This window comes from Ptychodera flava, chromosome 2 (genome assembly GCF_041260155.1).
Source record: "Ptychodera flava strain L36383 chromosome 2, AS_Pfla_20210202, whole genome shotgun sequence".
Lineage (NCBI taxonomy): Eukaryota > Metazoa > Hemichordata > Enteropneusta > Ptychoderidae > Ptychodera > Ptychodera flava.
In genome coordinates, this window is record NC_091929.1 from 7,811,633 (window position 1) to 7,839,614 (window position 27,982).

Sequence of the window (27,982 nt, forward strand, 5' to 3'; positions counted from 1 at the left end):
GCAATATATTAGGAAACTGTAACAGATTAACGTATGACCAAAAATGCCAGACCTCAAGAAGGACAGAAAATTTTGTTAGTGAACTCAAATCAATAGTTTAGCAGATAGTACCAAAAAAATATCCATTAGTGTATTTCCTCGTTATTCCGTAGTTCGTATTTTGACGTGTTTTACCGCGTATCCTAAAAGTGACGTCATCACATAGCAACACGTATCTAGCCCGGGAGCATTTGCTCGGCTCGTATGTGTTGCCATAGCGATGAACCGGACGCCATGAAATGAAGCTACAAAAATCCGTCGCTGTAAGTAGTTTGTTTGCCGTCAATAGCCGAGTGGTAAACTAGGTATAGCAAGACAAAGGACAGCGCTTAGTCGGACAGACCAGTGGCAGCCTATCGGCCCCCGAGATTTGCTTACATATTCACAACCGCGCACTTTGATACGCCAGTGTGCACCGCGGTGTCCATGATGGCGGTAGCGTCGCTGCCTCAGCTACCACCAAAGCTGAGGATCCACTCCCGAAGGCAAACGAAATGTTTCCCGTGTCCAGCCTGTGGTTCTGGGTGAGTACCTAAAATCGACCCCCATCGCGGGTAACTTATAACCGACAAGCTTTAATCTTTCCGTCACCGTGCGTTGTTCCGTGACCATTCTAACTGACGCCTCGTTTCCTCGGTTGTATGATCAGGTACCAAACACTTCTTGCCAACAACTTCTTGTAGGATTAGTGATCATTATTAGGTAATATTATATTACTTTGCGCAACAGTACTTCAAAAGGCTCTATGGTTCTCCATTTGAGCTGTGTTTTGTGTTCATTATTTCGCATACTGCAAACTCCATAGCAGGTGCACGCCATGTCGTGACCCTTGACATGTTGGCTGGCTCAAATTTGACGCTGCAAACAAATATCTGTTTCGAAGCAAACCTATTTAGAAGTGGCTGATTTATTGCAAGTCTTTACCTCACACGGTTCTTGTAAACCCCGTTTAAGAAACAGCGTTGTACATTTCGTGAGGCATCGAAATTCCTCGAGAAGACGACAAGAAAACACTTGATAATTTTCTATCCCTCAACTGTGACACATCTGGCTGCCATTCTGTACAGTTAACCAAATGTAGAAGAAACTGATGTGAACTTCAAACAAATGACTTTTCTTCCAATAGACTCACTCCATGAGTACACACACTCAGTAATAAGCTGGCGATGAAATATGATTAAATCTAATACAGTCTCAATTTATAAATCAATACATCATTTTCTTTAGTTTACATATTCTACATGCTAAGTTTGTTTTCCTGGTTTTCAATCAAACATGACATCATCGGATTGTGATATCACAAGACGTTTTCAGCGAAGGTCGTCGGTACAGCAACGGCCGCTGAGTGTGTTCAGCCAAGACCTCAAACTGTATTCGCCGACACTGCGTGCGAAGAATTCCACGCTTCAGGTGTTATGAAAGTTGTTTTGTCTATTTACACGGAGTTGTCTTCCTTTGTGGTAATTTTCGTCGCTCGGCGTGTTTGTAGCGTGGAGTGGCTTCTGTTTACCCTTGGCCAATTTCGCTGTCCATTAACGGTCTCAAATATCGAGTGGACTTTTTCAGTCGTTAAGAGGCAAGTCAATAGCTGGAGGTAGCTTGTATGCAAGAACCTACTGAATTGAGTGGTTACTGCCAAAATAAATTGCTACCCCCGGACACTGTACGCTGTTTTGAAAGTCTTTTCAAAGACCCCTTTCTCTGTGCTACTTCGAGATGTTTTAGCAGTGTAATTGGCATCAAGCACGTCTTTCTCGAAGTTAAATCTCCATCGTCTATTTGAAGTCACCTTTATTCATTCCTGATGTACATTTTAGTGTCTTGCTTGCAAATGTTTGTAACAGTTATTGCAACCCACACCATGGCCTAAACATTATAACAAACTGTCAATGTGTTTACCGCTCGCCCTGCATTCTGGTGCATGTTATTGTGTGTGAGGCCTGTGTGCATGCGTTTGTGTGACATACAGATAGACAGACACATACAGACAATCAGACAGACAAATACAGACTGACTGACAGAGCGACGGAGGGAAAGTGACAGAGGGAGAGCAACAGATAGACAGACAGGCAGACAGACAGACAAAGGGGAGAGACAGACCATAGAGGCAAATGTAGCACCTCCAAGCACAGACAAGCCGACATATTAGAGAGAGAAAGATGACGACAGGTTGACGGAAAGGGAGGCACACACAAGGACAGGGAGAGAGACAAACACATTGTCAGACACACGGTATAGCGACCGATCAGAAGATAACAAGGTAGACAGTGACAAGCGGACAGAGAATGTAGAAAGAAGGAATGAACCCTCTCTAGAGAGACAATGTGATTACACCGGCTAACCATATTTTCAAAACGTGATGGACAGGAAATGTCGTGTTATAGTAGCGTCATTATTAAATCTGGTCCTTGCCACACACGTATGTTAAACACGAGTCCTTCACCACGAAATGTTAACTTCATGATTCTCAAATTATCTGCGATGGATATTTCTACTACAGACTCTCAGACTTCGTGCCATTTATAAAATCTGAAGGATAAGGGTGATTTATAAAATTAACCATGGTATATATTTGAAAGGATTTTACAGATGCCAAAGTCCATCGACTTACAGAGAGAATAGAGGTTCCTTTTGTTTGAGCTTGAGATTCGCAGTCAACTTCCATGTTTGTTGTCGTTCCAGTGTTAAAATGTGTGTACCGTGCATAATTCCCTGGTACAATATGCATACCAGAGTGGATAAGAGCCGTAGAAAACCCATTGCGATGAAAATAATGTCTGAATTTTCTAGAAAAGTGGGCAGATATTCCAATTTATCACGTGTAATTCGTGTGTCCTTTCCGACGATTTTTTTAGTTTTGCTCGCTTCTATCGTTGTTTTCGCTGTAATCTGATGAGAACTGTGAACATAGTCAGGTCTTGACGATGTGTGTTGCCAACCGGACAAAGTTCTTGAAGTTTCACGGGACTAGAGATGCTGAGATAAACCACTTGTTCGATTGTTTGTGATAAAAAGTTCGTTCTTTTCAAGTTGGCTCAGACACGCTACCTGCACTTTCAAATGTCCCCTTTAAAAGCACGATCAGCAGAGTATGACTTACACACGCAAATAGTGTATCAAATACCTTTACAATGTCGCTATTATTGTACATTTCTGGTAATCATGACAACGCCATGGTCCTTAAATCGCATATTCTATATCGCTAAGATGATAAGTATATCGGAGTCTTTTAAAGAGGGTGAAATAATTTGCAAGAACTGAAGTCGTTGATAGGTCAGAAAATTGCCGTTCATGACAATGCATGAATTTCATGTCTGCCACTTGAGTTTTAGAAAGAATTCAAATCAATTTGAGTGACAGACATCTGTGGAATCAGTTAGGCTGTCTTTAGCGAGTTCAGAACAAAAATGGCTCGGGCTGGTGTAATGCCGATCCGTGCTCTGTCGTACATTTTAAGGGTCTCACGATCGTTTAAAAATCGGTATTTGCTAAATACAGCCATGGCTTCAGTCCTACTTTTTACATTTACTCACGTCTTGTTTGAAGTTCTTTCACTCAGGATCGCCTTTGTATATTTTCATCTTTGCTTATATTAAATTGAGTCTGTTATGTAGAACCCCTTTATAATTCTCTGACATAGCCAATCACATATCTCAGTGAATTATGCTTATAACGATTTTTATCACTTTTTTGAATGTCAGTTTTTCAACACCTGCCATTTAAAAATGAGAACAGATAATGCAAAACAAAATTGCAGTTTTTCTACATATACTTTAGTTTCGAATTAGATATTTACTTACATAAAGTAGTATCAAGTTTTGACTTGAATTAATTTTTATCATTAATACCAAAATTTAGGTTGTTTACCTCAAATGTGTACCCGTCATCCTTCGAGTACATTATTGCTGCCATACTAAAATTCAATTTTCTGCTTTGCCAAGACAGAGAGAAACACATGTTTCTCTTTGTTTGTGTTTGAAATAAAAGTGTACTGGCTATATGCAACGCTGCCCTAAGTAAGAGCAGGTTGTGCAGTGTATCCCCGTGACTAGTATTTCTGAACAGTGCGACCTTCTAGAAAGAAATTCTTGAGAGCGTAAACTTTCATGAACGTGAAAGACTCATCCATGGACAACCCTCTAGACTTCTCGGTAAAGAGAACAACGCAAAGTGAATACGGTTTCCGGATGACCTGAAATTTAGGAGATATGCCATTGATTTTTTTCACAAACTTTGCAAGGGCTTTTATGCTGTGTGGATGCCATGTTGGACATACATAAATCAAACACGACTGATTGTTAAGTAAATAGACAAGTTCCTGAAGAAACAAAAAACGCATTTAAAAACGGTACAGCCATGACGTTTCGAATAGAGTGCCGTTTGGGGTTTCATTATCGAAAGTAACCCGAACACAATGCAGACAGAATGATTAATTGTGGTTCAGTTCATGAAAGTGCCACCTCTGTTTCTTCAAATTCAAATGTGAACATGGATGTATCATCCTCCTTAATTAAAGTTCAGTCAAGCTTTCAATGAATTCAATTTACTAGATCCTTTAGGCTTGTACGGCGTATGCTGGGAAATGCATGTTCAATCTTGTCACCCCGTGAATGGCATAGCAAGTCCGTTGAGCAAATGCGGCTCCCCGCACTGTTCTATTAATCCCGGTTTTGAACTCCTCAAGTTGAGGTGACGACTTTACTCTCTGCCGGTTCTCTTGTATTCAGATCTGGGTCTGACCCGTTTACTCTGTTTGAAAGCTGATACGATCGGGGAATTTAGTGTACTGTTGTCCGTCGCGAAAGATTAGCGTTCGGAGTAGCGCTCATTGTATACCCAACTCTACACCGTTTTAGACACATAATGCCCCGTTAAGTATTTCAACAAACCCAGCTTGCTCTTGCTCCAAGAATCTATGTACAACCTATAGAAATGCCATTGTATGTGCTGATGGCTTCAGGCGAAGATTTAAAGCATGTTAACGTTATAACACTGAAATAAACGTTAACAAATAAAAATGTTGTACTCGTGCAGTGGAAACATTTCCGAAAAGTGCCACGGTAATTGATAGTCGTTTTGACTTGAAGAGGTGAGTTTTTGCTTTTTCCGGGTATTGTCGTTTTATGAAATTCTGTAAGTTGACAAGTTTCCTGTCTGCTGTAAGTTTCCGGGGTCAGGTACCATTGTAAGGTCAGGGTACTTTGCGAAAATAATTTAAGCATCATGGCACATAGATCTATAGCTAATTTTTCCATGAACGAGCGTATAAACATTGCCGACTCATCATCTTACAGATGTAATCAACCAAAAAGGGAGTCATGGGCATATGGATGACAGACCTACTGTCGACGAACTGAGAGAGAGAGAGAGAGAGAGAGAGAGAGAGAGAGAGAGAGAGAGGGGAGAGAGAGATGTGCCCTTTTATGTCGATACACATATCGTGTAGACTGTGACAAGCACATATACTAAGCAGAGTTTCTGTGGAGTGCATGCAGCGACACCAGCAAGCTTCAACGCTGTCAGCAACTTTCGAATTGCGCTGTAGATGTCGGTAGTCACTTTAAACATACCATGCAGTCTGTTTGAGAACGGTCGTGACGTCAGTTATAGTGTTGGACTCAATGAAATTAAAAAGACGAACCATTTTCCACTTCTGTGACGCATAATAGATCGAAAGCTGTTGGGACGCCCACTTGTTTTAAAACACCATGGCTCTTTCAAAGCAGGATTCCAAATTATAGAGGTATTTCTGAATTGCGGCGTTTGAGTAGATGAGAACGAACAGATATCTTACCATACAACTTTATTCGAAGAAGGGAGTGCTTATCGAATGAAAAGAACATATTGTCGTCTGAAAACGACTGACGTAATTGAGCACTTCGAAAAAGGACAACATGGATTAAAACGTTTATTGTTATGTAGAAGTTGATGTTTCATAGTGACTCTGAGTGAGCATTCGCCTCGAAAGTTTGTCCCCGAGGCGCGTTCTGTACCTTAGAGCTATCTTTGAAGCTCGGTTCTGTAAAAGTTCGGTGTATGTATTTATGTATTCTGTTTTGTCTGCACAACACATTTTCTTCTGTTACTTACAAATTCATGTCGAAATGCGTCATGTCTAATTTAGCATATCAAAATGTCTCACGCCAGATTTTCTTGTGTCGTTCACAACGGGTGGAGTGTCACGTAGAGTATGGAATGCGATGAATCAGACGACATGTGGCTTGCTGAGGTTATCTTTTAAATCCGAATACGATAGCATATAATAAACCCTGACTATTGAGAATTTCTACAGCGGTGTTAGTGGGTTCACCTTTACAACCCGCATTTTTCATGTCAGGCACGCCTCCACATAACTACCATAGACAATGTCGCTTTTTGAAAACAAAATCGTCATGGTTTTAAAAGTGATAGCGCATAAGTTGGAGCCTTTAATCGTGGTAATCACAATTTACACTTTTTACAGCTGAAAGTTTCTATATTTTTTTAATCGAGCGAGCTTGTTACCAAGGCCGTTACGCCATAATATGTGTTTAATAAATCACTCAAAAATATTGATGCTGAAATTTTCATGATTAAAGGGGTTTGGATGATTTTCCGTGAAACACGAAACTTACATGAAGTGTCCAAATACGACGGACCCTTCTCAAAATAAAATTTTTGTCAAGCTCAAATAATTTAATTTACATAATTGACAGGCAAGGAATGTCGGAAGTCGTATATGGTATTCATTATAATTTAACACGATTAGAACTAATTTGGGATAATTGGATGGTGAAGTAATGTCAGTTTAATCTACAAATATAAGCTCATCTGCTTTTCTTGTTACGTTACACTTGTTTTATGAGTAATTTGTAATATTGCAACATTAAACTATAGGGCACCTAACACTTTTGAGAAATTTGAACAATATGAAGATCCAATTTTCCCAAATTAGTTCAGTCCAATCGCGTTAAATTTTTGAGCCGTCAACAGAACAAAATTTGTGAACGTCTGCAAGGCAGATTGTGATTGAATTATTTTCCTTCAAAGTTGCTTTTAAAAATGTTCATTCTCGTTAATTTTAGAACATGCGCGCCTGCATGAGAACAAACAGTCTGCTGTTAGTTAAGGAAATAAATAAACGAGACCTTTTTCACCCAAGTCTACATCTTGAAAGCAATGATCGATAGACTTAGCATTGTAGGTGTTGTACAGTTTAGTTCAGCTGTAGTTCAGCTGTTCAGTTTGTTTATTGGACACTGTTATTGGGGAAATTACAAAGACCAACTTCACACGCACAATTGTAAAGCAATTATGAACTGTTATTTTTCGTTGCTTAGCGACGAGTATTTGATCGGAAGGAAACGATTATTTAATTGAGAGACAAACAAATTATGGGAAAGAGCATGACGAAACCAAACATACGAACATGTGACGATGGGTCAGACTTAATTATGATAAAATGTACCGTACTCAGCGCGACTGGCACGTATGAATGATCAATATAGCTATGTTGGCAACGTTGAAATGAAAAGAACATGACATAAGGCCAGATGATTTTTAGCAAAGCTACAGAGAGGGCGAGTAAAGTTATTTTATTTTTAACTCTTTTAACGAATCAACAAAATCTCTGACCAGCTACAATATTACTGAGTCACTTGGATTCTAGTTTTACAAATTGCCCACAATAATAGAGGCGCTACATATACAGGCAGTGTTGATAGAATCAATTCTCATCATTTCCGACATGCTCCAAGCAGAAAACCAAAAAGTGTAAAAATATGCACAACAAAAATGCCCTAAAAGTAAAACAGTAGCAGTATTGTCTTTTTAACGGCCTCAAGGTGGGATCTCACATTTGCAGTTATCCATTTTACTTTGACCCTCTGTTTTAGCCTCTAAAACTGACTAGACACATTTTACACTATGGTCTTACAACTCTGTACAGCGGATTTTCAAAACAAGTCCAAATTTGTTACAGTAGAAACGGGAAATTCCGTTATACCATTTACCTATTTTTCCAGGCCTAATACAACCGCCGTTTTGTCGAAGTGTGTCTTCTCAGTAATATTTTTCCTTGTATTTGTCATCACTTTCACTAATAATCGGAAGTCGAAGTGCTGTGTGCAAATGACCATAATTAATCACAAAACTCCTTTCTATTGAGTAAAATCGGATACTAAGATTTGTCAGAAAGTGATCATTACCAGTCAACAAAATATTAAATTACAGACCAATTATAGCGTGTTGAAGTTCGTTTTAACATAATTTCGTTTAGAAGGCAAGGGGGTTGGCAAATAAATGAAAAGTACAAAATTCATATCGATCATTCAATGACTCGTGTAACGGAATGATGACGCGTTATCGTCGTTATCAAATTCCGTAACAGTAAAGTGATGTCACGCCAAGATAAATCAAGTTTTAGATGTTGCTGAAATATCTGTTAAGAAATTGACAAATAACTTCAAAGAATTCACCATTGACATGCCATTTGAAAATGGTGACATTGGTATACAAATCTTAACCTTAAACGAATCTATGATATTTGGATATTTTGAGTGATTTTGGTCCGCGTAATGTGTGCAGGTATGGCAGAGTATGAACACCCAGGACTACTGAAAAACGTATCGATTTTGGCCCAGACTCTGTCAACCTACACGTAGTAAATTTGTAAATTTTAACGGCTTCGGGTCAGGGGTTATCATGAAGTATCAATACAATAAATGGAGTTGTCACATACAGAGTAAAAAATCAATGGAAACACGTGAAGGTTAACTTTGTATTCTGATAGGGATATGACGGAGACAAGCGCCCTCAATTTGTAGACGCACACTCACGTGTGATATTTTGTCCAGGTTTAGTTTCAGGGCAAGAAATCAAGATGACGTCACTTCAGTAATATCCATTATTTTTCAATATGCAACTTTGCGTGCGCGTTATACGTAATCAAACGCTAAATTATACAATTAGCAGTTATTTGAGTATAAGACCTAACTTGTATCTGAAAACTAACATTAGTTCATACAAACGTGGCCCGGCTGACTGACTGGATCGGTGTACTTATTGTACATGTAAAATTATATTTGCAACAATTCCTACCTACATGAAAACAGCATAATAAATGACCAGCAATTGTTGTATTTAACTTCATCCACCGTGTGCTGACTTTTGATATGAAGTCAGTGAAAGCAACCATCACAATTATATTTCCGGTAGCAACCAGACATCATGTCATTACCATCTGTACTTTTTCTTCCCTTTAGTGTAGCAGCAGACATGTTTCATTGATCACTGCTCAAGGATGGTATAGGGTTATATCAAATGTAAATAACTCCTAAATTGATGCAAAACTCGGCAAAAATAATGCATAGAGAGTGACTGTATCCCTCTGAGACAACACAACATCACCAAGCGTCGCAAAAATACAGATCTGCTCTTGTAACAGATGTAGATGTTATTGTTAATGGTCACATGTCTGGTGAACTAACGCTAAATACGGGCGCCCCACAGGGCTGTGTTCTTTCTCCCGTTTTGTTTTCAATTTACACGAATGATGTCATGCTTTCAAATAATCTGTTAACTTTGATAAAATTCGCCGACGACATGGCGTTAGTTGCCAGACTGAAAAATGAAGCTTCACTGTCTACCTACTTTTCTGAAATAGAACACTTATGTTGTTGGTTTAAAGATAATTTCCTCACATTGAATATCACTAAAACGAAAGAGTTGGTTCTTGGTAATTGTAAATCAAATGAAATGACACCCATTCGTATTGACAGTCAAGATGTAGAAATTGTGACATCGTTCAAGTATTTGGGCTCACACTTAGATAAGGATCTCAGTTTCAGGTTAAACACCGATAACATCTACAAAAAAGCTCAGCAACGCATGTATCTTTTACGTAAACTTAAGAATTTCAATGTCAGCACCCATGTACTAGTTTCGGTTTATCGTTGTTGTATCGAGAGTGTGCTAACTTTTAATATTATCTCTTGGTTTGGCCATCTCTCCGTCAGAGATAAAACGAGATTATCAAGACTTGTTAATATCTGCAACAAACTAGTTGGGGTACGATTCAATGACCTGGAAAAAATGTACACACAGGCTCTTCGGAGGAAAAGCTTGTTGATTTTGAATGACAAATCTCACCCATTACATAGTCATTTCCAATATTTACCTTCGGGTCGCCGATTATTGGTGCCTAGAGCAAAGAAAAATGTTTTTAAGAAATCGTTCATCCCGTCTGCTGTTGCCATTTTAAATAAGAACATGTCAAAACTATCGTCAGGAAGCAGAGCTTCCATTTTTAACAGAGGATTTTAGGATTGGCTTATGTGTAGTTTGTCGTTTTGTGTAACTCTTCTTTATGTAGTTGAAGTGTTTTTGCTTTTTAACGCCTGGTGCCAAAGATAATTTTCCACTTAGATTGGACAATAAAGTATTATTATTATTATTATTATTATTATTATTATTATTATTATTAATTATTATTATTATTATCGACATGTGTTCAGAAAAATGTTTAATCTCTTCGCGGCGGTCAGCAACGTGGGCCCAAAGTTTTAACACGTGCGTGATGTTTTATATGCATATGTTTGTACATTAATGCGCCGTGCTGCTACAGTTTGGTTTTTATTTGTTATTCCATTAGCTTTGTTACCAATTTTTGATGATGTCAATTTTTTTGTTTTTTGACATTCAACTTTCAATGGGCCAAGATTACCTATAGCCTGTGAAACGATATCCACTCAATAATACCCTAGGTTGGCGTTTCTCAAAGCGAATGCGTGTAATTTGTTTTTCTATATAACAATGTTAATAGGTTATTTACCCCAGGTCGTAAAATCGCGTTGTTGATGTTTATGTACCAGACGAAAGTCGCTTGGGAGCCTCCAGGAGGCAGAGGGCGCTATTCAAAAAATCCTCGGCTTGTTAAACACGCAAAGGTGCAGTGCATGCAAACTCCTGTAACGACAAAAGCAGTGTTTTATAATGTGGCCAATTTGTCTTCTGTAGATGTGTATATCTGATGAAACTCATCGTTTAAAGAATCTATCCGTCTTCTGTACTATCACTTTATATCAATGACTCGTCCATTGTTGACAGCATTGGAAAGGCCCTACAAATGAAGCCTAAGCGAAAATGGAAGCAAGTGAAGTTCAAAGATCCTGTTCATCGTCTATCATCCGCGAACGTGCACGGTCTTTTTGCAAACATGTTTGGTTGATAAATATCATCCGTAAAGGTCACGGTCAACGGAAGATTCTGCATTCTTCTAAAATGGAAGGGCGTCTTTTGTTGCATTTCTTTGTATTGTACTCCGTTCTTTGTATCCCTTGAAAGTGACAATTTACTATTGTTACCAATCTCAGTCATAGCAAAGGTTTTACCTCATAACTGTCATCTTATCAACGGATACACCCTAACTGAAATATCTTATCTGTAATTGATCGAACAGCGACCCTTGCACGATCTCATTTTGATGACTCTTCTGTAACCTTATTATCGGCTTGAAATTCTCAAACTGGGAGGAGAAAACGACAAATATTGTCCGGAGCAATTCTACTAGTACTAAAGAACACGAAAAAGAGGCGTTGAAATCTACCAATGAGTTCTGGCGGGCTATCCTGTTGTATACAGCAAATCAAAATTTAAACTCTGCCATTTTCATTCTCCAACGTGTGATGGCGGGCTTTCCAGAAGCTGTACAAGCCGCTGCTCAACTTTAACTGCCCACCCTCTTACTGAGCAATAATGTGAAGTTATGTAAAACTTGATGAAGTATTAACCATTTTCTATTATGTTTTTCCGTTGTAAATTTACAGTTAATTATGCTAGCAGAAAGTTTCTTTTTTTAATTTTTTCAAATCATAAGGGAAAATTAGTACCCTTGGGGATTTTGCACTAGCAGAGCAAAGGTTGCTCTCATTACACAATACGCTGGAACGATCGATTGACGAATGACATCATGAATAATTCAACAACATTTCAGCTGAATATATCCTAAAATCAATAATGGTGTACTGGTAATTACAAGCGTTTCATCAAAAGAATTCCACGGTGAATTTCAATATCCGAGCAACGCTAATAAAATGCACCAGTGTTTATTTCAATCAAATTTGCTATTACGTCTCATTAATTTGAAAAATTAGCGCTCACAATAATACTGAAACACATAACGCTTTCACTTGATTAAACTTAACGATAAAGTTCGTTCATTATTTATGGCGATTTACATATTACAGTATCCCCACTTACAGCTGCCCTTTAACTCTGTGAAAATAATTCATGAGGAAACTTCGTGAAATTTTAACAGCCTGTCAAATATTTTTAGAATTGTTAAAACTTTTATGTGGTCGCACGCAAACCACTCCTTGGTGGAGAAAACCCTCCCGTTTCTTTGTGAGATGGTGTTGTTTCGTCCTGTTCCTGCGCTAGAGCAGGAATAAAAGACGTGTAGAAACGAAAACACTAACACAATCAGTAAAGATTCAAAGCGCTAGGATACAGTAAAGATTCAAAGCGCTAGGGATACCTATCAAAGGTATCCACCGCTTTTGATAAAGTTCTTTTTTTTGTTCTTGCTAACTATGGCGACGGTCGCACTATGGCGAACAACTCGGCTAGTCTGTGTGGTAATTAAGACCAGTACAGTATAAGCGGGAACTGATTTGCAGGCCTGTTCAGAAAAAAGGGCGAAATTTTATCTCAAAGCTTGCCCTTGTTTACCAACACTCTTCTGAAACTTCTTGGTTACACAGTTTGGGCTTTCATTCAGGTGAGTGCTAAGACCTTGTTACGTTTGGCAATAGCCATGTATTTTATAGTTACTGCTCTACTACGGCGGTTAGACTATTCTAAGACAGGTTTGAGCACTTGTAATTCCCACGAGAGTGGTAAAATTGCTCTATGTTGGTGCCTATTTAAACTGGCCCAGATTAATTCCAAATCTTTTGGCGAGACCTCGCGCGTGGCAGACGTACAATGATCACGGTTCAATTGTGAGACTCGGCTGCCTGCATTCGCTCCTTGCTGTTAGGTAATGAGCGTTGTAAACCTACAAGTCCCTTTGACAACTTGACTATTGACATCGCTCACAGAATGCAATGAGAATGACTTAGACAAAAAACCTTCCCCTCTTTTCAAGTCGATTAAAATGCTCCGTCGCTTTGCGTTCACTGCATTCGAGTGTCGGATGCCCTTTGGACAGAGATCTGGGTCCACCTTAATTCTCACACGTACATCTGCCAGGTTTATGTCAATTTCTTGCACGCAATTTGAGTACATGAGTACATTTCATTCTTGATTCGATGCAAGTTCAGTGTGATTGCATACAGTGGTATGGTACTGGGTTTGATACTAGGGTGTAATCCAATTAAGCTCGGCTTAGTCACGGTGAGCGTTGTTGGTAAGTGACCATGAACCCACAAATAAATCAATTTTCAGGGAATTGCAGGTCGGGATACCCTATGCTCCGTACCGATACCCATAGATTCCATACTTTCCTAAACAAGAGAAACAACGTTTTGTTTATGTCATGTCATTGAGGTGACTTAAATTTCACCGTCGGTAAGGCTGAAACCACAACAAATTTGAAATATCGATCAATCTGACTAAAATTAGATGTGGAGGTTAGGAAGGTCGCTTCCACCTTACATTGTTCTTTGTGTTCTACGAAGATTGCCCTCTTGCCTCCACGGCGCTGAGAGTTGAGAACAGAAGATGTGATTGTAGAGATCCAGCACATTGAAATACTAATGAATATTGATAAGTTGGTATTCAACAATAAATCAAGGTAACCTCTCGTTTACAACCGGGCACCCACGTGATGCATGTTAAACCGGACCATTGGACCCGGATAGTATCGATAGACTGAAATTTTTTGCTCGTACAATTTCTCCGTGGCGCACGCCCGTTCCAATACCCTACGAACTATGTTAAGGTGTGAGCAGTGATATGTGATATGCATGACAACATTTCATATTCAATACGTGGTGCATAGTGAGATATCTTTTTCAGGCTAACGCGTCCCTGGCATGGGACTCTGTTGTTTATTTTGTCAGTGCGGTCGACTTTACGCGTTCTTACCTGGAGGCTGTTTTCTCCTTCTTGAGTTGAAAACGGAATGGTTGGCCTGGGAGGTTTCGTTATGTAACCCTACAAAGGTGAAATCTTGTATGGTTGTATGGACAATAAAAAATGTCGTTATCAGACAACGCTGGAATACACAGCACTCAGGTTTAAAGGATGTTTACTCCTGGGATGCAGAGACCACATCCTATAGTCATGACAGACAGACAGACAGATAGATAGATAGATAGATAGATAGATAGATAGATAGATAGACAGACAGACAGACAGATAGATAGATAGATAGATAGATAGATAGATAGATAGATAGATAGATAGATAGATAGATAGATAGATAGATAGATAGATAGATAGATAGATAGATAGATAGATAGATAGATAGATAGATAGATAGATAGATAGATAGATAGATAGATCATAGCTGTATCGGAATATTTCAATGTCATGACTACATCCCTTCGTGTATTTAAGTTAAAGAGAACGTTAACTGTCAAAATATCTTATTTTACAAGAGTGGGTGAAAATCAAAGCAATAGTAAAATGTCTATGACCTTGTCAATCTTCTGCATTGTGGAAAAACACGATTTGGTTTTGGGAAGTTTAGTACCGGTGTCGTGTATTGCATTTGTCACCGTGCGTCGTTGCCATTGGCTACCAATGAAGCCGCAGCATACCGAACATTGATTGAATGAACCCGTTGAATGTTAATTAGATTATTGTTCTCCAAGGTGGGCTTGTTGAACAAAGCTAAGACTAATTAACGGAAGGCTTTCATGATTACAAAGACAATTACGCTCCAATGATATCATTGCTGTCTCGTGTAAGAAAGCCAAGGTCCATGTTTACCTTCCTCTTCGCTTGCCAAGGTCTCCGCTCCGGGCAGCTGGATGCTTCCCGAAATCAGACCTTGGCTGATAGACCCCCTAAATCGTGTTTTTTAAAGCGCCACCACACGACTGTATGTGACCAGTAAATAGCCAATCAGATAATCGGTTACTACGAATGTAGTAGTATAGGCCGGGAGTATAGGTCTTTCTCCACTTTTTTCTCGGTGTTACATTTACAAGTATTCGTGGTCACTGTTTACATTTCATGCTACTGAAATCTACTGCTGAAATCACTGATGTGTTCAGAACGTCAAAACAAAGGCCCAGCCGCCAGCGCGTCGTACCGCAAGATATTCCCAGCTGTCGCTGAACTTGTAAGGTGAAAACATCAACCCGCCAAACTCAAAAGATCGTGGCGCGAAATAGAAAAGTTCTACCCGCCGAAGTAAATCTGTTAAACCACTCCTCCAATTTTGACCTCAAAATTTCACGATAAACCCATTACTCAGACGTTGTTCAGACATTGTGGTCCTGTCAACTGGCGCGGCCGGCAGCTATTCTGTTGTTCATATCTTTGGAAAATTGTAAACATTGTGAGACGATGAACAGGATTTACCAGAACAGAACATCGACACGCCGCGGGAGAAACAACTAGAAGCATGGCTCGAAAACATGGACTAGGACTTTGTGAAATATGCTAGAACTGGAAATCAAAGAACTGGATTTTGTTTGGGTGTTGTTCAAAAAAATTGACCTATTCATCACAGCGAGCATATACTCATCGGTGAATTTTTCATTGATTACAAGCGTCAGCAAGCAATATTAGCTTACTCATCGGTGAATTTTTTATAGACTACATGCGTCAGTTTTTTCAAAGTCATCTTCTGCACTATCGCCATATTTATTCGTCGATTTTTTTTCTTTTGGAGATATCTAACGCTTCACACGATACAAAGCGTCGCCATACATTTCGTAACCCACGATCACTGAAACGGAACTTTTCGCCACCTCTCTGAATGACGAGAAAATCGCCCGTAACTTTATCCCCACCACGCAGTAAGATTTCCCCATGCATGACAATCAAATCCTGTATTATAAACTCGGGCAAGATTGCCTTCCCACTCCTAAATCTCCGTTTGAGCCATTAGGGTGTCACAGGACGAAGGTAAACCAGAGACTTTGTTCAAGTCGGTGAATTTTCGAAAAATAAAATGATTTGTAAAAGTTCCTCGTGTAAAATTTGGTAGCGATCGAACGCGTTTTATTTAGTCTGTGCAGCTATAGCAGTAGTGAGTTAGTTTGTGCCGGGTAAAACTCCCTGTCTCGCGTTCACCCCACTCAACGCGTTCACATAATCCTACTCACACATTTCACATGAAAACAGAACATATATCATTGCATTCCAGACGTTCACACAACTCACATGCTCACAATTACGCACTTGAACCAAGTCTAGTAAACCAGTAAGTAAATCGAGAGAAAAGCTGTGCACAAACAGTGCGGTGGTCGGCGTTTGGAAGGTAGGCGTGGTTTTCTCTTTGAGTGTAACGCGTGCTCTGATTGGTCCGCCTGATTTTCTAATTCCATCAAACTCCTTAACGCAAAATAGTGGGGGTATCCCGCACGGCGTGGTTAGTGGAAGACTCCTGTCTGGCTAACGAGCCGTGCGAGCGGACGATGATGTTTACCTTGCTCTTGAACTCGAGTAGAAGCCGATAAACTTGGATTCGTCTCGCCATGATTATGGCGCAAATCTTTGACTCGTTATATTGTTTCAGAGAGCAAGATAATAAAGCAAATACCAACAGTTCCGATTATTGTCGCTGTCCCTATAAGTGGAACACAGGCGCTAACATCTCCTTTGCGTGGATTTAAAACATACAAACTAACAATTATCGATATTTAAATAAGTTGCCGTCTTTTGGTAACTTTATTGCGGCTCATAAATTGTTATGTTTGGTTGAATAAAGGAAAGTTTGTTGTATCTACATTTATTATGTGAGCGGCAAAGTTTCAATGAACTTATTCATACCAAAGAGTAGATTGCTATCCCTTGGGCGGGGAAGAGAGAGAGAGAGAGAGAGAGAGAGAGAGAGAGAGAGAGAGAGAGAGAGAGAGAGAGAGGAAGAGAGAGAGAGACAGAGAGAGAGAGAGAGAGAGAGAGAGAGAGAGAGAGAGAGAGAGAGAGAGAGAGAGGAGAGAGAGAGAGAGAGAGAGAGAGAGAGAGAGAGAGAGCGAGTGAGTGAGTGAGTGAGTGAGTGAGTAAGAGGGAGAGACACAGAAGACAGACAGACAGGCAGACAGACAGACAGACAGACAGACAGACAGACAGACAGACAGACAGACATATAGACAGACGGACAGATAGATAGTTAATAGATAGATAGATAGATAGATAGATAGACAGACAGACAGACAGACAGACAGACAGACAGACAGACAGACAGACAGACAGACAGACAGACAGACAGACAGACAGATGGATGGATGGATGGATGGATGGATGGATGGATGGATGGATGGATGGATGGATGGATGGATGGATGGATGGATGGGTGGGTGGGTGGGTGGGTGGGTGGATGGATGGATAGATAGATAGATAGATAGATAGATAGATAGATAGATAGATAGATAGATAGATAGATAGATAGATAGATAGATAGATAGAGAGGAAGACAGACTGGCAGAGACAGAGAGACAGTCATTTGGTTTGTATAGCATCGATGTCTACGGAAAAGTTGGCTTTGTTCGTCAATTTACACAATCGAAACTGTACAAGGAGAGAAGTTGGCGTTGTGGCCATCGAACTGTGACTTTTCCAGTGTTTACAATTAAATGATGGACAGTATTGACAGGAAAAAAGAACAAACCTAAACAGATTTGGTTTACCTGACAGTAATTCTCTCTTCATAGGGTATGTGTTTCGTGCAGGAGCCCTTATTTTCACATAAGTAAACGTCTAAGGCTAGTTAAAATACATAGGTTGCGATATTCTCTTCATATCCTATGTTTACGATAGAAAAGGTCATTTCCGCTGACTAACAGTTTCTAAACTATTTAATATCACTGCCAAAACTTTAATTTACTTCAGAAGTGATGACAATTTCTGCATTTAATGAAATTCTTACTTCATTAAGCTACCGGGAGCTCTTAATATAACCGTCTGCTAGTCAGTTGCGGGAGTCAAAATTAACAGTATTAATAAAAATAATATTGGGAAGATTGACTTCAAATAAACACTATAATTGTGAATAGCTCCAGGTCGTGTTCAGCGAAACTAGTAGACGGTGCAATTGAAACACTCATACGCTGTTCAGTTTGAATGCCGCGAAGAATACCCTTCCGACGTGCCTGTATGTGAACTTACCGCCTCGAAGGAGAAACTGCTCCTGTTGCTTTACAGAATCATTGCGCTGAAAATCATCACATTTGATTCAGATTTTAGAAGTCACGTGATTTTAGTTCACATTCCTTCAACTAATCTTTAAAGCTGAGCCGTAGAAGCATTCATGTCACGGCAATGTCAAGAACAAATCATAAATATCAATTTTGTTGCGAGATCCCTGAATTTGATAAACACGTTTATCATTTTGCCAGACCCCCGCTTTTCCTTGTGTCTTCATTTGAGGACCGACGCGTTGTATGGAAACCTAGCTACTCAGCTTCGCGCGTTTTATTTAAATTAACATAGTTTGGCGTCTTGTGATTCGATAACCTAGCACAGGTATGTTCATTTCGAATAGGAAAATGGGTTGTTAGAAATTTACACTCTGAACCCTCTAGAGTTAGAAAATTCGGTCTTTTATGGTCAAAATTGAACTATTTTAGTTTACGATATGTGGAAATTTCTCATAACAGAAACAGAAACAGTAGTTTTGAGGAATTTTGCGATAATTGTGTTAACGGGACTACAGAGGTCAACGACTTGTAATTAGAGAATATTTACAGCGAGCCGCCCGAGGAATTTCATTATAATTCTTTGGAATGCAATAGTTGCAAATTGCATTTAAAATATTGACATGCCACAATTTCATCAGACCTTCACCTCAAATAACACGATGGAAACAGCAAACAGGTGGGTTTGCTTCTAATAGTTTCCTTCCATTTTTCCTGGGCGCAATTAATCAGGCGTGTTTGGCTGTTTTTCCCGTCGACTGTCACTTGAACGCTAGGGTATTTAAGAGCGAAGGCATGGACTAGGAAATCATACGTCAGATGTAACTGTGGTTTGTTGGTCATGTCTTAAAAGACTCGGCGTTTCTGTCTAATTGGTCCAGTACGCTCATTGCGTGGGGTATTTCTCCAGACACATTCTCTCATCACATTAACGTTTAAGGTATTTTATATTTTTTGTATTTTATATCAGTATTTGCGTAAAAGGTCGTTATTGCCCAAATAATAACGTTTCATATGTTGTTTGTGTCAGAGTATATTGCTGCAAGGCGATCAGTGCTCACATTTTGGTCCTTCGCGTTCAACACCGTCCGACTGTGGCTTTGTTCTCTCAGTTGAAATCTCTGCAAGCCTCAGTGTAATACGGTCGCAATGGATGTTTTGTACGTTCTGTAAACTTATGATATTCTGCTGTTGGTGTAATCAACGCTGCCAAGCATTTTATTTCTAAAAACTGTTGTTTGTGCTGGACACTAAACAAATGAGATTGAACACCGAACAGCATGCTGATATTCAGAATCTTTGCTTCGGTGGTAGGGATTCCGTGTATATAGGAGAATGTGCACTGACTTTTTTGAAACATGATGTAGTTGTATAATCAATGTTGAATATGTCGTCTACTTCCTCGAGGTACATAGGCAACTTGAAGATGTACAGCTCTAGAAATTGCCACTTTGCAATTAGCAATATGCTGTCATTGAGATTTTTGATGTCTTTTTGTTCAAGTCCCTGGATAAAATTCTTATTCCGAAGAGCAATGTTTTTGGAAAGAAGTCATACAATGTTCGCACGTACTTGTTGACTCGACAGGCATACTTCAAAACGGCACATTTGAGGTGACGGCACAGTTGGTGCCATATTGTAAATTGGAGCGGTACAATGCATTGATCACTATTCCCCTTTTCTGAGAGTAAAGTAAGATATTGATAAATAGTTTTGTGTTTCGTAGGCCGAAGTACGGTGTTCGCAGTTGCAGTGTAGCCTTGTAAAGTGCCTGGGCTTATACGTGAATGGCCAGGGATATCATGATTGGTGATTAGAGAAAAATCTAGAATACGCTGACACAATTAAAGAATTCTGTCGTATCCATGTTAGTATCGTTGTGATTCGCGAATTTCGTCGAGGTCAAAGGTCAAAACCGAAGTGAGATTAATATTGTTACACAGCAACGACAGAATCCATGGGATTGGTTGGAATTAACGGCATTTATTGTAATTGAGATAGGAACCGCCAAGCTACTTTATAATCGCTCCATACCTTTGTCTTCATCTTTGTCCTGTTGAACCCTGTGATCCCGTCGTCAAATATTATCAAATTAGAATGACCTGATTTATTTAGACCTGTCGCCATAGACTTCCAAGGAATGGGATACTGCGCATGCGTATGTATCGTTAGCCACGGGCTTCAGGTGATTACACACTGCACAATTGTTCAGGTGATTATGTAGTTGCAGAAATGACATAGAGGCGCGATATGAGAGGGAGACACAAGAGAGAGACAGAGACAGAGAGACTGAGACAGCGACAGAGAGACAGATACAGACATAAAGACAGAGACAGAGAAACAGAGACAGACAGACAGACAGAGAAAGAGACATGCAGAGACAGACAGACAGACAGGGACAGGTAGAGAAACAGAGACAGAGAGATGGAAGGGCAAATTTAGGGTGGCGCTGTTCTATATCCCGTTTTAGTAGCGAACAGAGCCGTTGAACGAGGTCAGACGTCATTTCAATCTCTGTCTGAAATATTCATGTTACTTTGACGCGTCGCGTTACATTAACCATGCATGTGTTGCTAGGGACGCCCTTTCCTAATACAATCACCAAAGTTCTTATGAAGATAACCACAATGTTAGATACCTGGCCCGCCAGGTAAAAAAGCGCCATGTTGATTAGCCGTCCAGGTGTACAGCAGATATTGAGTTCTTTGTTGACTCGAATTTTAATCGAACTTGAAGACAGACCAGTAACTTTAACGTCACTCCTACATCTTATTTTCAATTAAAACTTGCCCTGTTGTGAAAAACCACTACTTTACCCTCTAGCTTAAATCCGAAGTTACCGGAACTCAAGCAAATAAATTGTATATATAATTATCACAAATAGAAAAATCCTATAATTCACTTATACTACTATATGGTTTTGCAATGCTGGTGTTTGACAATGGCAAACCTGTTATTAATACAGTTGCGTGGCTTGAATCAATAGACTCAATTCTAAAGCTAACAAAAGTTATTGATAACTTTCGTTCTTAACTGATCGATTTGTGAGCTGTTTGCTTAAAGGTGATTTACCGCGTTTTAATAATTAATTAGTTAAGGGAGAGTTGAATTCGATCCTTAGCCCTGGTTACTACAGTTGTGTGGTAGACACTGCGATAGCTGGGTTGGTCTCTTGTGGTACGTTTGGCAGAAATGTAGCCCGACTATGCGCCGTGATTCGCGGCAGTTCGAGATTTTCGTCCAAGCTCAGGGCGGTCCGCAGAGTAAGATCGTGGCGGAGCCGAAAACGAGGTAACTCATGGAGGGCTTTTCACGGCCGGAGATGTTTTTGTTGCATTGTACCTGCATGGTCGTGTTATGCTGACAACACACACTCACACGCACACAGATGTAATGGGCCACAACACTATTTCACAACCTGTAGTACAAACCGCGTGTTCCTCGTTGTGAAGTGAAAAGTCATGTTTTACCAAGAATGGGACATATTTATTACATGACAATTCCTTGTACAGCTGACTGCTATAAGCATATCGAGTTTCTTGTAAATTCAAGTCCGAATCTAGGCGACTCGGGAGACATTTTTCGAAGGAAATTATTTTGTTAGTTTTTTGTCTTGTCTTATGTGTTGGTTTTCTTCGTTTTCCCGCGGTGTTCTCACAACAAACACATAAAAGTTTCTCTTCATTAACATGTAATTTTGCTTTTTGCTTCTTTTTTGACGCTAACAGCAAAATGGAGACACGGTAGGTTTCGTTTGGCTTTTGATGGAGCATTCTTTTGTATATTGTCTGATGATACTGGAGTGTGTTTTTTTTCTTTCAGAGGGCTCGGTGTATTGTTTTCTACTAAATACTTGTCATGTTCCTTGATGGTACTAACATTTACCGTACATGCTAATATACACGTCGTTATGTTTTATGGCTGTTTCAGCTCTAGGCTTTACGGTGCAATTGACCACATGTTTGTTTTGTAAATATTTTCACTGGTTTTTTTTTTTGTTTTTGTTTGTACAATTAAAACAAATACCTGTCTTTTATTTCCTTTAAGTATGTCGAAAAACAATATGTTAGCCTTTCCAGAACGACGATTGCGTCCGATATAATGTTATTCTTGAAAAATATATTCTAGTCCGGACGAAAATTCAGATGCCAACATAAACTTTGGACATTATACAAATACAGACTTTGTTGACATGCTGAATTATATGAATATTAAGCGTTTCTATATGATCGGAACGAGAAAATGTGTTTTCCAGGCAGGAGGAAAATACTATCAAGATACATTTAATGTCACAGCTGATGAAGCTTAAAACAATGTAAGAGTTTCATATTCTCAGACCACTGGCTTGTGTGATTTTCAAGCTTCGTACCAGCATCTGTTACTAACCACAGTACGGTTTGTGCATCTCTGCGATGCCGTGAAATGCCTGTGTAGCAGCTTGAGTGCGATTCACTTGCCTCGCAGACACTGAGACAACTGAGCAATGACAAGTCACGGTTTTCCGTCACGTTTTGATAAAGCCAGTGTATTTCCTTGTCAGTTTGCCTATCCCTCCGCATCCACAATGCTTCTCGTCTTCCTGGTCTCTCTTTTTACAGTTGCCTCGAACCCCCCCCCCTTTTCTCCCAGGTTATCTGTCTGCCGTGTATTACCAGTTGCACTTTTATACATATCCACTTCACCCTGAGATTTCTATTTTCTTTCACTTTACCCATCTTGCATTTATTTTACCCTTTTTTACCACTATTCAGTCAACATTATTCCCTTTGCCGATTCCCACAGTGTATTTCTTATTTTTCCGACCACATAGTCTTCTTGTGTCAAAATGTTCACCACACCCACTACCTACTTGTTGATGCAATATACCCCACATCAATCAAACATTTCACTGTCAGTTGCCAACGTGACTGAAATGTTATAATGTCTTTCCTCATCACGGCCATTTTCCGCTTCTAATTCAAGTCAGGACACCTCCATCCCGCCTCTTCTCTACTCTGGAACGTAGTTAGGGTTGGCTCACATAAAACATTAATGTGTGTTTATGGTACGCAACAATAGTTTCTGGAGAGAATATCGCGTCAGGATATTTAAAAATGGCCGTTCGGAATGACCAAGTCTACTGTTTCTTTTTAAGATTCTTACCAACTTCGAAGTATTTTGAATCTTATCTATTCCCTGCAGCAATTATCTTAAATCTCACATTTTATTATAAAGTTTGTATTTTGTTAGGTTCACGTGGACGCGCGGTATAAGTTTTAGGATTAAAAAGTTAAAATTGTGATGAAGTTTTATTTCTATTTTCTATAAATTGAGGTTTTAGAAAATCGCGCCTTTCTGAAATTTGTTTCTTTATAATTGCGTTGCAGACGAGACAACCTTGCGTACGAACAATGGCGGGAGAATCTGCATCGCCACTCATACGATATGGACTCCAGAAGTCTCCAAACTGGACTCTTTCTGCACCAGTTTACCAACAGTGTGAGTAGGGCGCTTCACAAAGACAACGACCAACAAAGCAAGAGGCTATCTGCGGAAGAACTTTACGCAAAGGCCAACCCAGCCATTTTTACGACAAATTTCAACGCCAGGAGCAAGGTGCCCACTGCGCAGGTTCACTTGCCGGCGATAAGTAAACTCGGGGTTGTCGGCGACCTGTTGAATCAGAACAACAATTCGCTAAAGTTCAGATTGATGAAAGAATCACGCGTCCCGGGAAAGTCGCGGAAGGCCCAAAGTTTGCAGCCTCACATTGTCGAAGATTACCACTTGCCGAGAATCATGGAAATCACCGACAAGGAAGGCAACAACTGGAAAATTCAACAACAACAAAAGTCGGCCAAATCATCCAATGACAAAGTCGAAGCTGAAAACGAACGCGTTCCCGCGCGAATCCCGCCAATAGAACCATTACTTGTGCACGACAGTGTGACGGCAAAACCATCCGCGGCAGAGTCGGTCGGATTCGGCAAGCGACCGAACAAAACACAAGACACACAACCTAAGTTGCCACAGATAAACAAGAATACACACTTGACCTGGGAGAAAAAGAAAGACAGTGAGACGGAGCTGGAGGCGTCGGATTTAGAAGACGAATCTCTCGATTTGAACACCCCTAGGAGAGGCCAGACGGACAAATTCAATCCTTTGTCAACTTACAAATCATACCAGAATAAAATGAGCTACTCATCGTATTTGAAACAGATGTCTCTTCCAGACGTGCACGACACAACCGCTGGCTTGAGTCCCGCCAACGTAAACGACGCTGGCAATTGTCTTCAGATCCGGGGCAAAAGCACAACTAATGAAGAAAGCGGCGACGTTAAATACAAATCGTTGGACGTTTACTGTCCTCGAAACGATCGCGAGTCGGAGGAATCGAGCAGCGAGAAAGATTCGCCGGCCGAAGAGGTGATGACCCCGCGTCGCCATGGAAACAAGGAAAATGCAACTCCCAGGAAGGACGCAGAAACTCACAAAGTCGAGGTCGGTAAACACATTCCGAAAAACTTCACCGAAAAGCAGCAACAGGAGCTGAGATCTCGTTATCCGATGTATGACTGGCAGTGGCCAACAGACAGCGGTCCCTTGGTAATTACAACGGGTACTCGGACGGCAGGACGCCGCGAAAAATGCCAAGTCTGGAGAGCCTGTCTTCGATATCCAGTCACGGCAGCTCCGTGCAGCGAATAAAAATGTTTCGAATGCCTTCGTCTCTTGATTATGATGCGCTTATGGCCAAAAAGTTCAAAAAGAAAAGCAAAAAAGCCAACAGCGATGAATTTGTGTGGCCCGACACTTTACCAACCAACTTGAAAACAGTCACATTCGGAAATGTTTACGAATATGATCAAGGTGGCGATGGGCGTGTGACGTCGGATGATATCATCGCCGAGTGGAGGGCTTCTATTGAACATGCGCAGTACAGGCATGACAAGGGACTGCTTTACACCGGTCAGCCCCCTCCTACACCCGTGGAAAGGAATGAATTGTGTAGCAGTGCAGGAAGTAACCGTCATCATAATGGACAGAAAGTGAGCGGAGAAAATGAAAAAGGAGACCCTGACGATACAAAGAAAGAAAAAGTCGAATCTCCAAACATGGATTTGGAGCGGGAAGGGCGGCCAGCAACACCGCACAGTGAGAAAGTCGTTGACAAGGCAGAGAAAGGCGGGAAAGCGAACGACACGGAAGTTGACTTTACAACCATGACGGAGAATGAGAAACGAACTGAACACTACAGCATTAAGGAAGAAAAATTCAGCACCGTCGTTGAAGTCTCGTCCGAACGATACTACGACGCTAATCCGGGTAACCATAGAAACAAAAAGATAGAGACCGACGCCCAGAGCGACAACTCAAAATCCACGTCCGAGCCAACCGACGACAAAAGCGAAAAGTCACAACCCGTAGCTCTAAGACCAGCGATAAAAATGCTTGAAATTCCGGGATTCGTCAAGTATCAGAATTCACAGGACACGACATCGATGACGTCATCGTCGCCTGTCACGACGTGGAAGAACAAAACGGAAAGCGTCAGTACCAGACCCAATCAAGAACGTCAAAGTCCAGTCAATGTCAGCACCAAGGATGTGGTGTTCATTTCGCCTGCGGCCTACATCAAAACATCGAATTCGAAAAACAGATAAAAACTGTCCTTTTTATATCTGTCAGTTTCTTTGTTAATTCCTCTAGGCTTTTTGAAGTCAGATGTACAAGCCAGCCAGGCCTTGTCGGCGTGCTGTATTTTGTGAATTTATGACAATATTTTAAACTTCAAAACAATATTTACAAAGCAAAGGTATCCGTCCTTTATGACTTCTGTGCCCCTCTTTTCATCATCATCATCATCATCATCATCATCATCATCATCATCATCATCAAATTCCAACCTCCATCTAAAATTCCAAATTGCTGATAATCAAACAAGTGTCGTTGTTCTCCATGTTTAAATTTATTCAATTTTCCTCACTTCTGTCCCTTTTCCCATTCTGACCGCTTTCCAAATGTTATCGTTAGATTTCAATATCCAGAAATTCCAAAACTGGAGAACACTGGGCCCGTTCTACAATTCTCTATGTAAAACCATTCAGGGCTTCCTAAGACAGAGACTGATTTATACCATAAGGCGAATTAGGTCAGTGTTCTCCATGGTGTGACGTAGCTGTTTGTCGCACGATACTGATCTGCCGGAAAGACACATTTGAATAGAATGCCGTACTTTCCTAGGCTTTTACGTTTATTAAACGTGTTTTCCAGGGCCAAAAACACACACTTTATTTTTGAAATGTTCGTTAAGTGATCTTTTAGTGTTTATTTCTCAAGAAGAGTCGTCAATAGTTAGATAAATCCTTTGTCCTACAATACTAGTGTATATTATACATGTATGTTTTAGTCGCCAGTGTATAGTCTACCGATTCTCAATGAAAGTGTTGTGCTTGTCAATCATCAGGAATATTTCAATTCAAAAAATAGTTACATGGTATATTTAACGTAACAAACAAAACTATGTGACTGTTACCTTGGTGAATTTTTGCCATTTGATCCACAATTTTGCAGTTGCTGTTATTCGCACATTTTGGCTGTTTTTTTCACAAGCTATAAGCAGCATAGCTTTTCATTTCAATCCGAAAATTTTATGTTCTGTGCGAGTAGCAATTTTTCACCGAATAATTTATTCGAGTTCGGGTTCGGTTCACATGCATGACCTATCGATCATAATTCTGTTCAAAATCCTTCACTTTTTTAATGTGAACACATTTTAATCACGTTCGCTTTGATTTTACACTTATAATGGCACAGCCCTGCGTGTTACATCATGACGTCATCACTGATTTGATATTTCAAGCATGATGGGAATTTATAGAAAATGAAAGCACATTCTTTACTCCAGTTATTGCCAGCATTACAATTCGATTGGGCCTACGACCGCGTCAGCCTGTCTGAACGAGAAAAGAAAACTATCTGCGAGTTAATAACGAAGTCGATTCGCAAATTCTCCAGAGTGTTATTTTGTTGATACTTGCCGAGTGCCAGGATGCACATCACGAACAACGTAACCCTGAAACAGAAGTAGTCATTTCGTTAACTTTGTAAAAACAATATTCAGTTCACTTTCCCATTATGGTTTTTGGAGCTTGCCAATGCCCTTTATTCACAGACAGTGTCAGTGTCTGCAGTGACGTGTAGACACAAGCTGAAATCCCACAATCGTAATTTCTTCAACATTTTTCTTCAATTTACACGAATGCCAAGCAAGCATATGCATTTTCACACTTTTTCACGAGGTTAATGGCATTAATAGATAGATATTTTTAGTTTGCTTTCAGGACAAAAATTCTCTTTTGCAAACAGTTTCTATGCATACCTACATCTGCGATTCCCGGGCTGCGATTTTAGTCTTCCTTGCATGAAGGTCACGTGATTTTCTCCATTCACTCATTATGCTGCACCACACCATGCTTCGCGTACAATTCACTTTGTAACACAGAATTGTACCTTTTTAATTTCACCCACAATATTTGAAAATATGTAAATAATGCTTTTATTGAGCGTAGCTGAAATGTTATTAAACAATGAGAATGAAAACAAGATCGTGTTATTGTGGACGTTTTTCTATCGGTCAAAGTTCATTATCTTCAATGATCATTTCA

At 40.0% G+C, this 27,982-nt stretch overlaps 1 protein-coding gene across 4 annotated transcripts; it reads left to right on the top strand.

Annotated features, from left to right (window-relative positions):
* The first annotated feature begins 325 nt into the window (after nt 1-325).
* Nucleotides 326-27,920, top strand: LOC139152605 (uncharacterized). 4 transcript variants are annotated; one of them, XM_070725846.1, is made up of 3 exons: nt 326-563; nt 22,061-22,075; nt 23,699-27,920. In XM_070725846.1, exons 1-3 carry the CDS (start codon nt 466-468, stop codon nt 25,020-25,022), a joined length of 1,437 nt encoding a protein of 478 aa, XP_070581947.1. In that variant the 5' UTR covers nt 326-465; the 3' UTR covers nt 25,023-27,920. The 4 variants fall into 4 exon arrangements, with proteins under 4 accessions (XP_070581947.1, XP_070581963.1, XP_070581970.1 ...); XM_070725869.1 differs by lacking the exon at nt 326-563 and adding an exon at nt 12,584-12,796; XM_070725854.1 differs by lacking the exon at nt 326-563 and adding an exon at nt 21,445-21,623.
* The last annotated feature ends 62 nt before the right edge of the window (nt 27,921-27,982 follow it).

Excerpts from the sequence above, each read along its gene's own strand:
- LOC139152605 (XM_070725846.1), top strand. The coding sequence starts at position 466 with ATGATGGCGGTAGCGTCGCTGCCTCAGCTACCACCAAAGCTGAGGATC.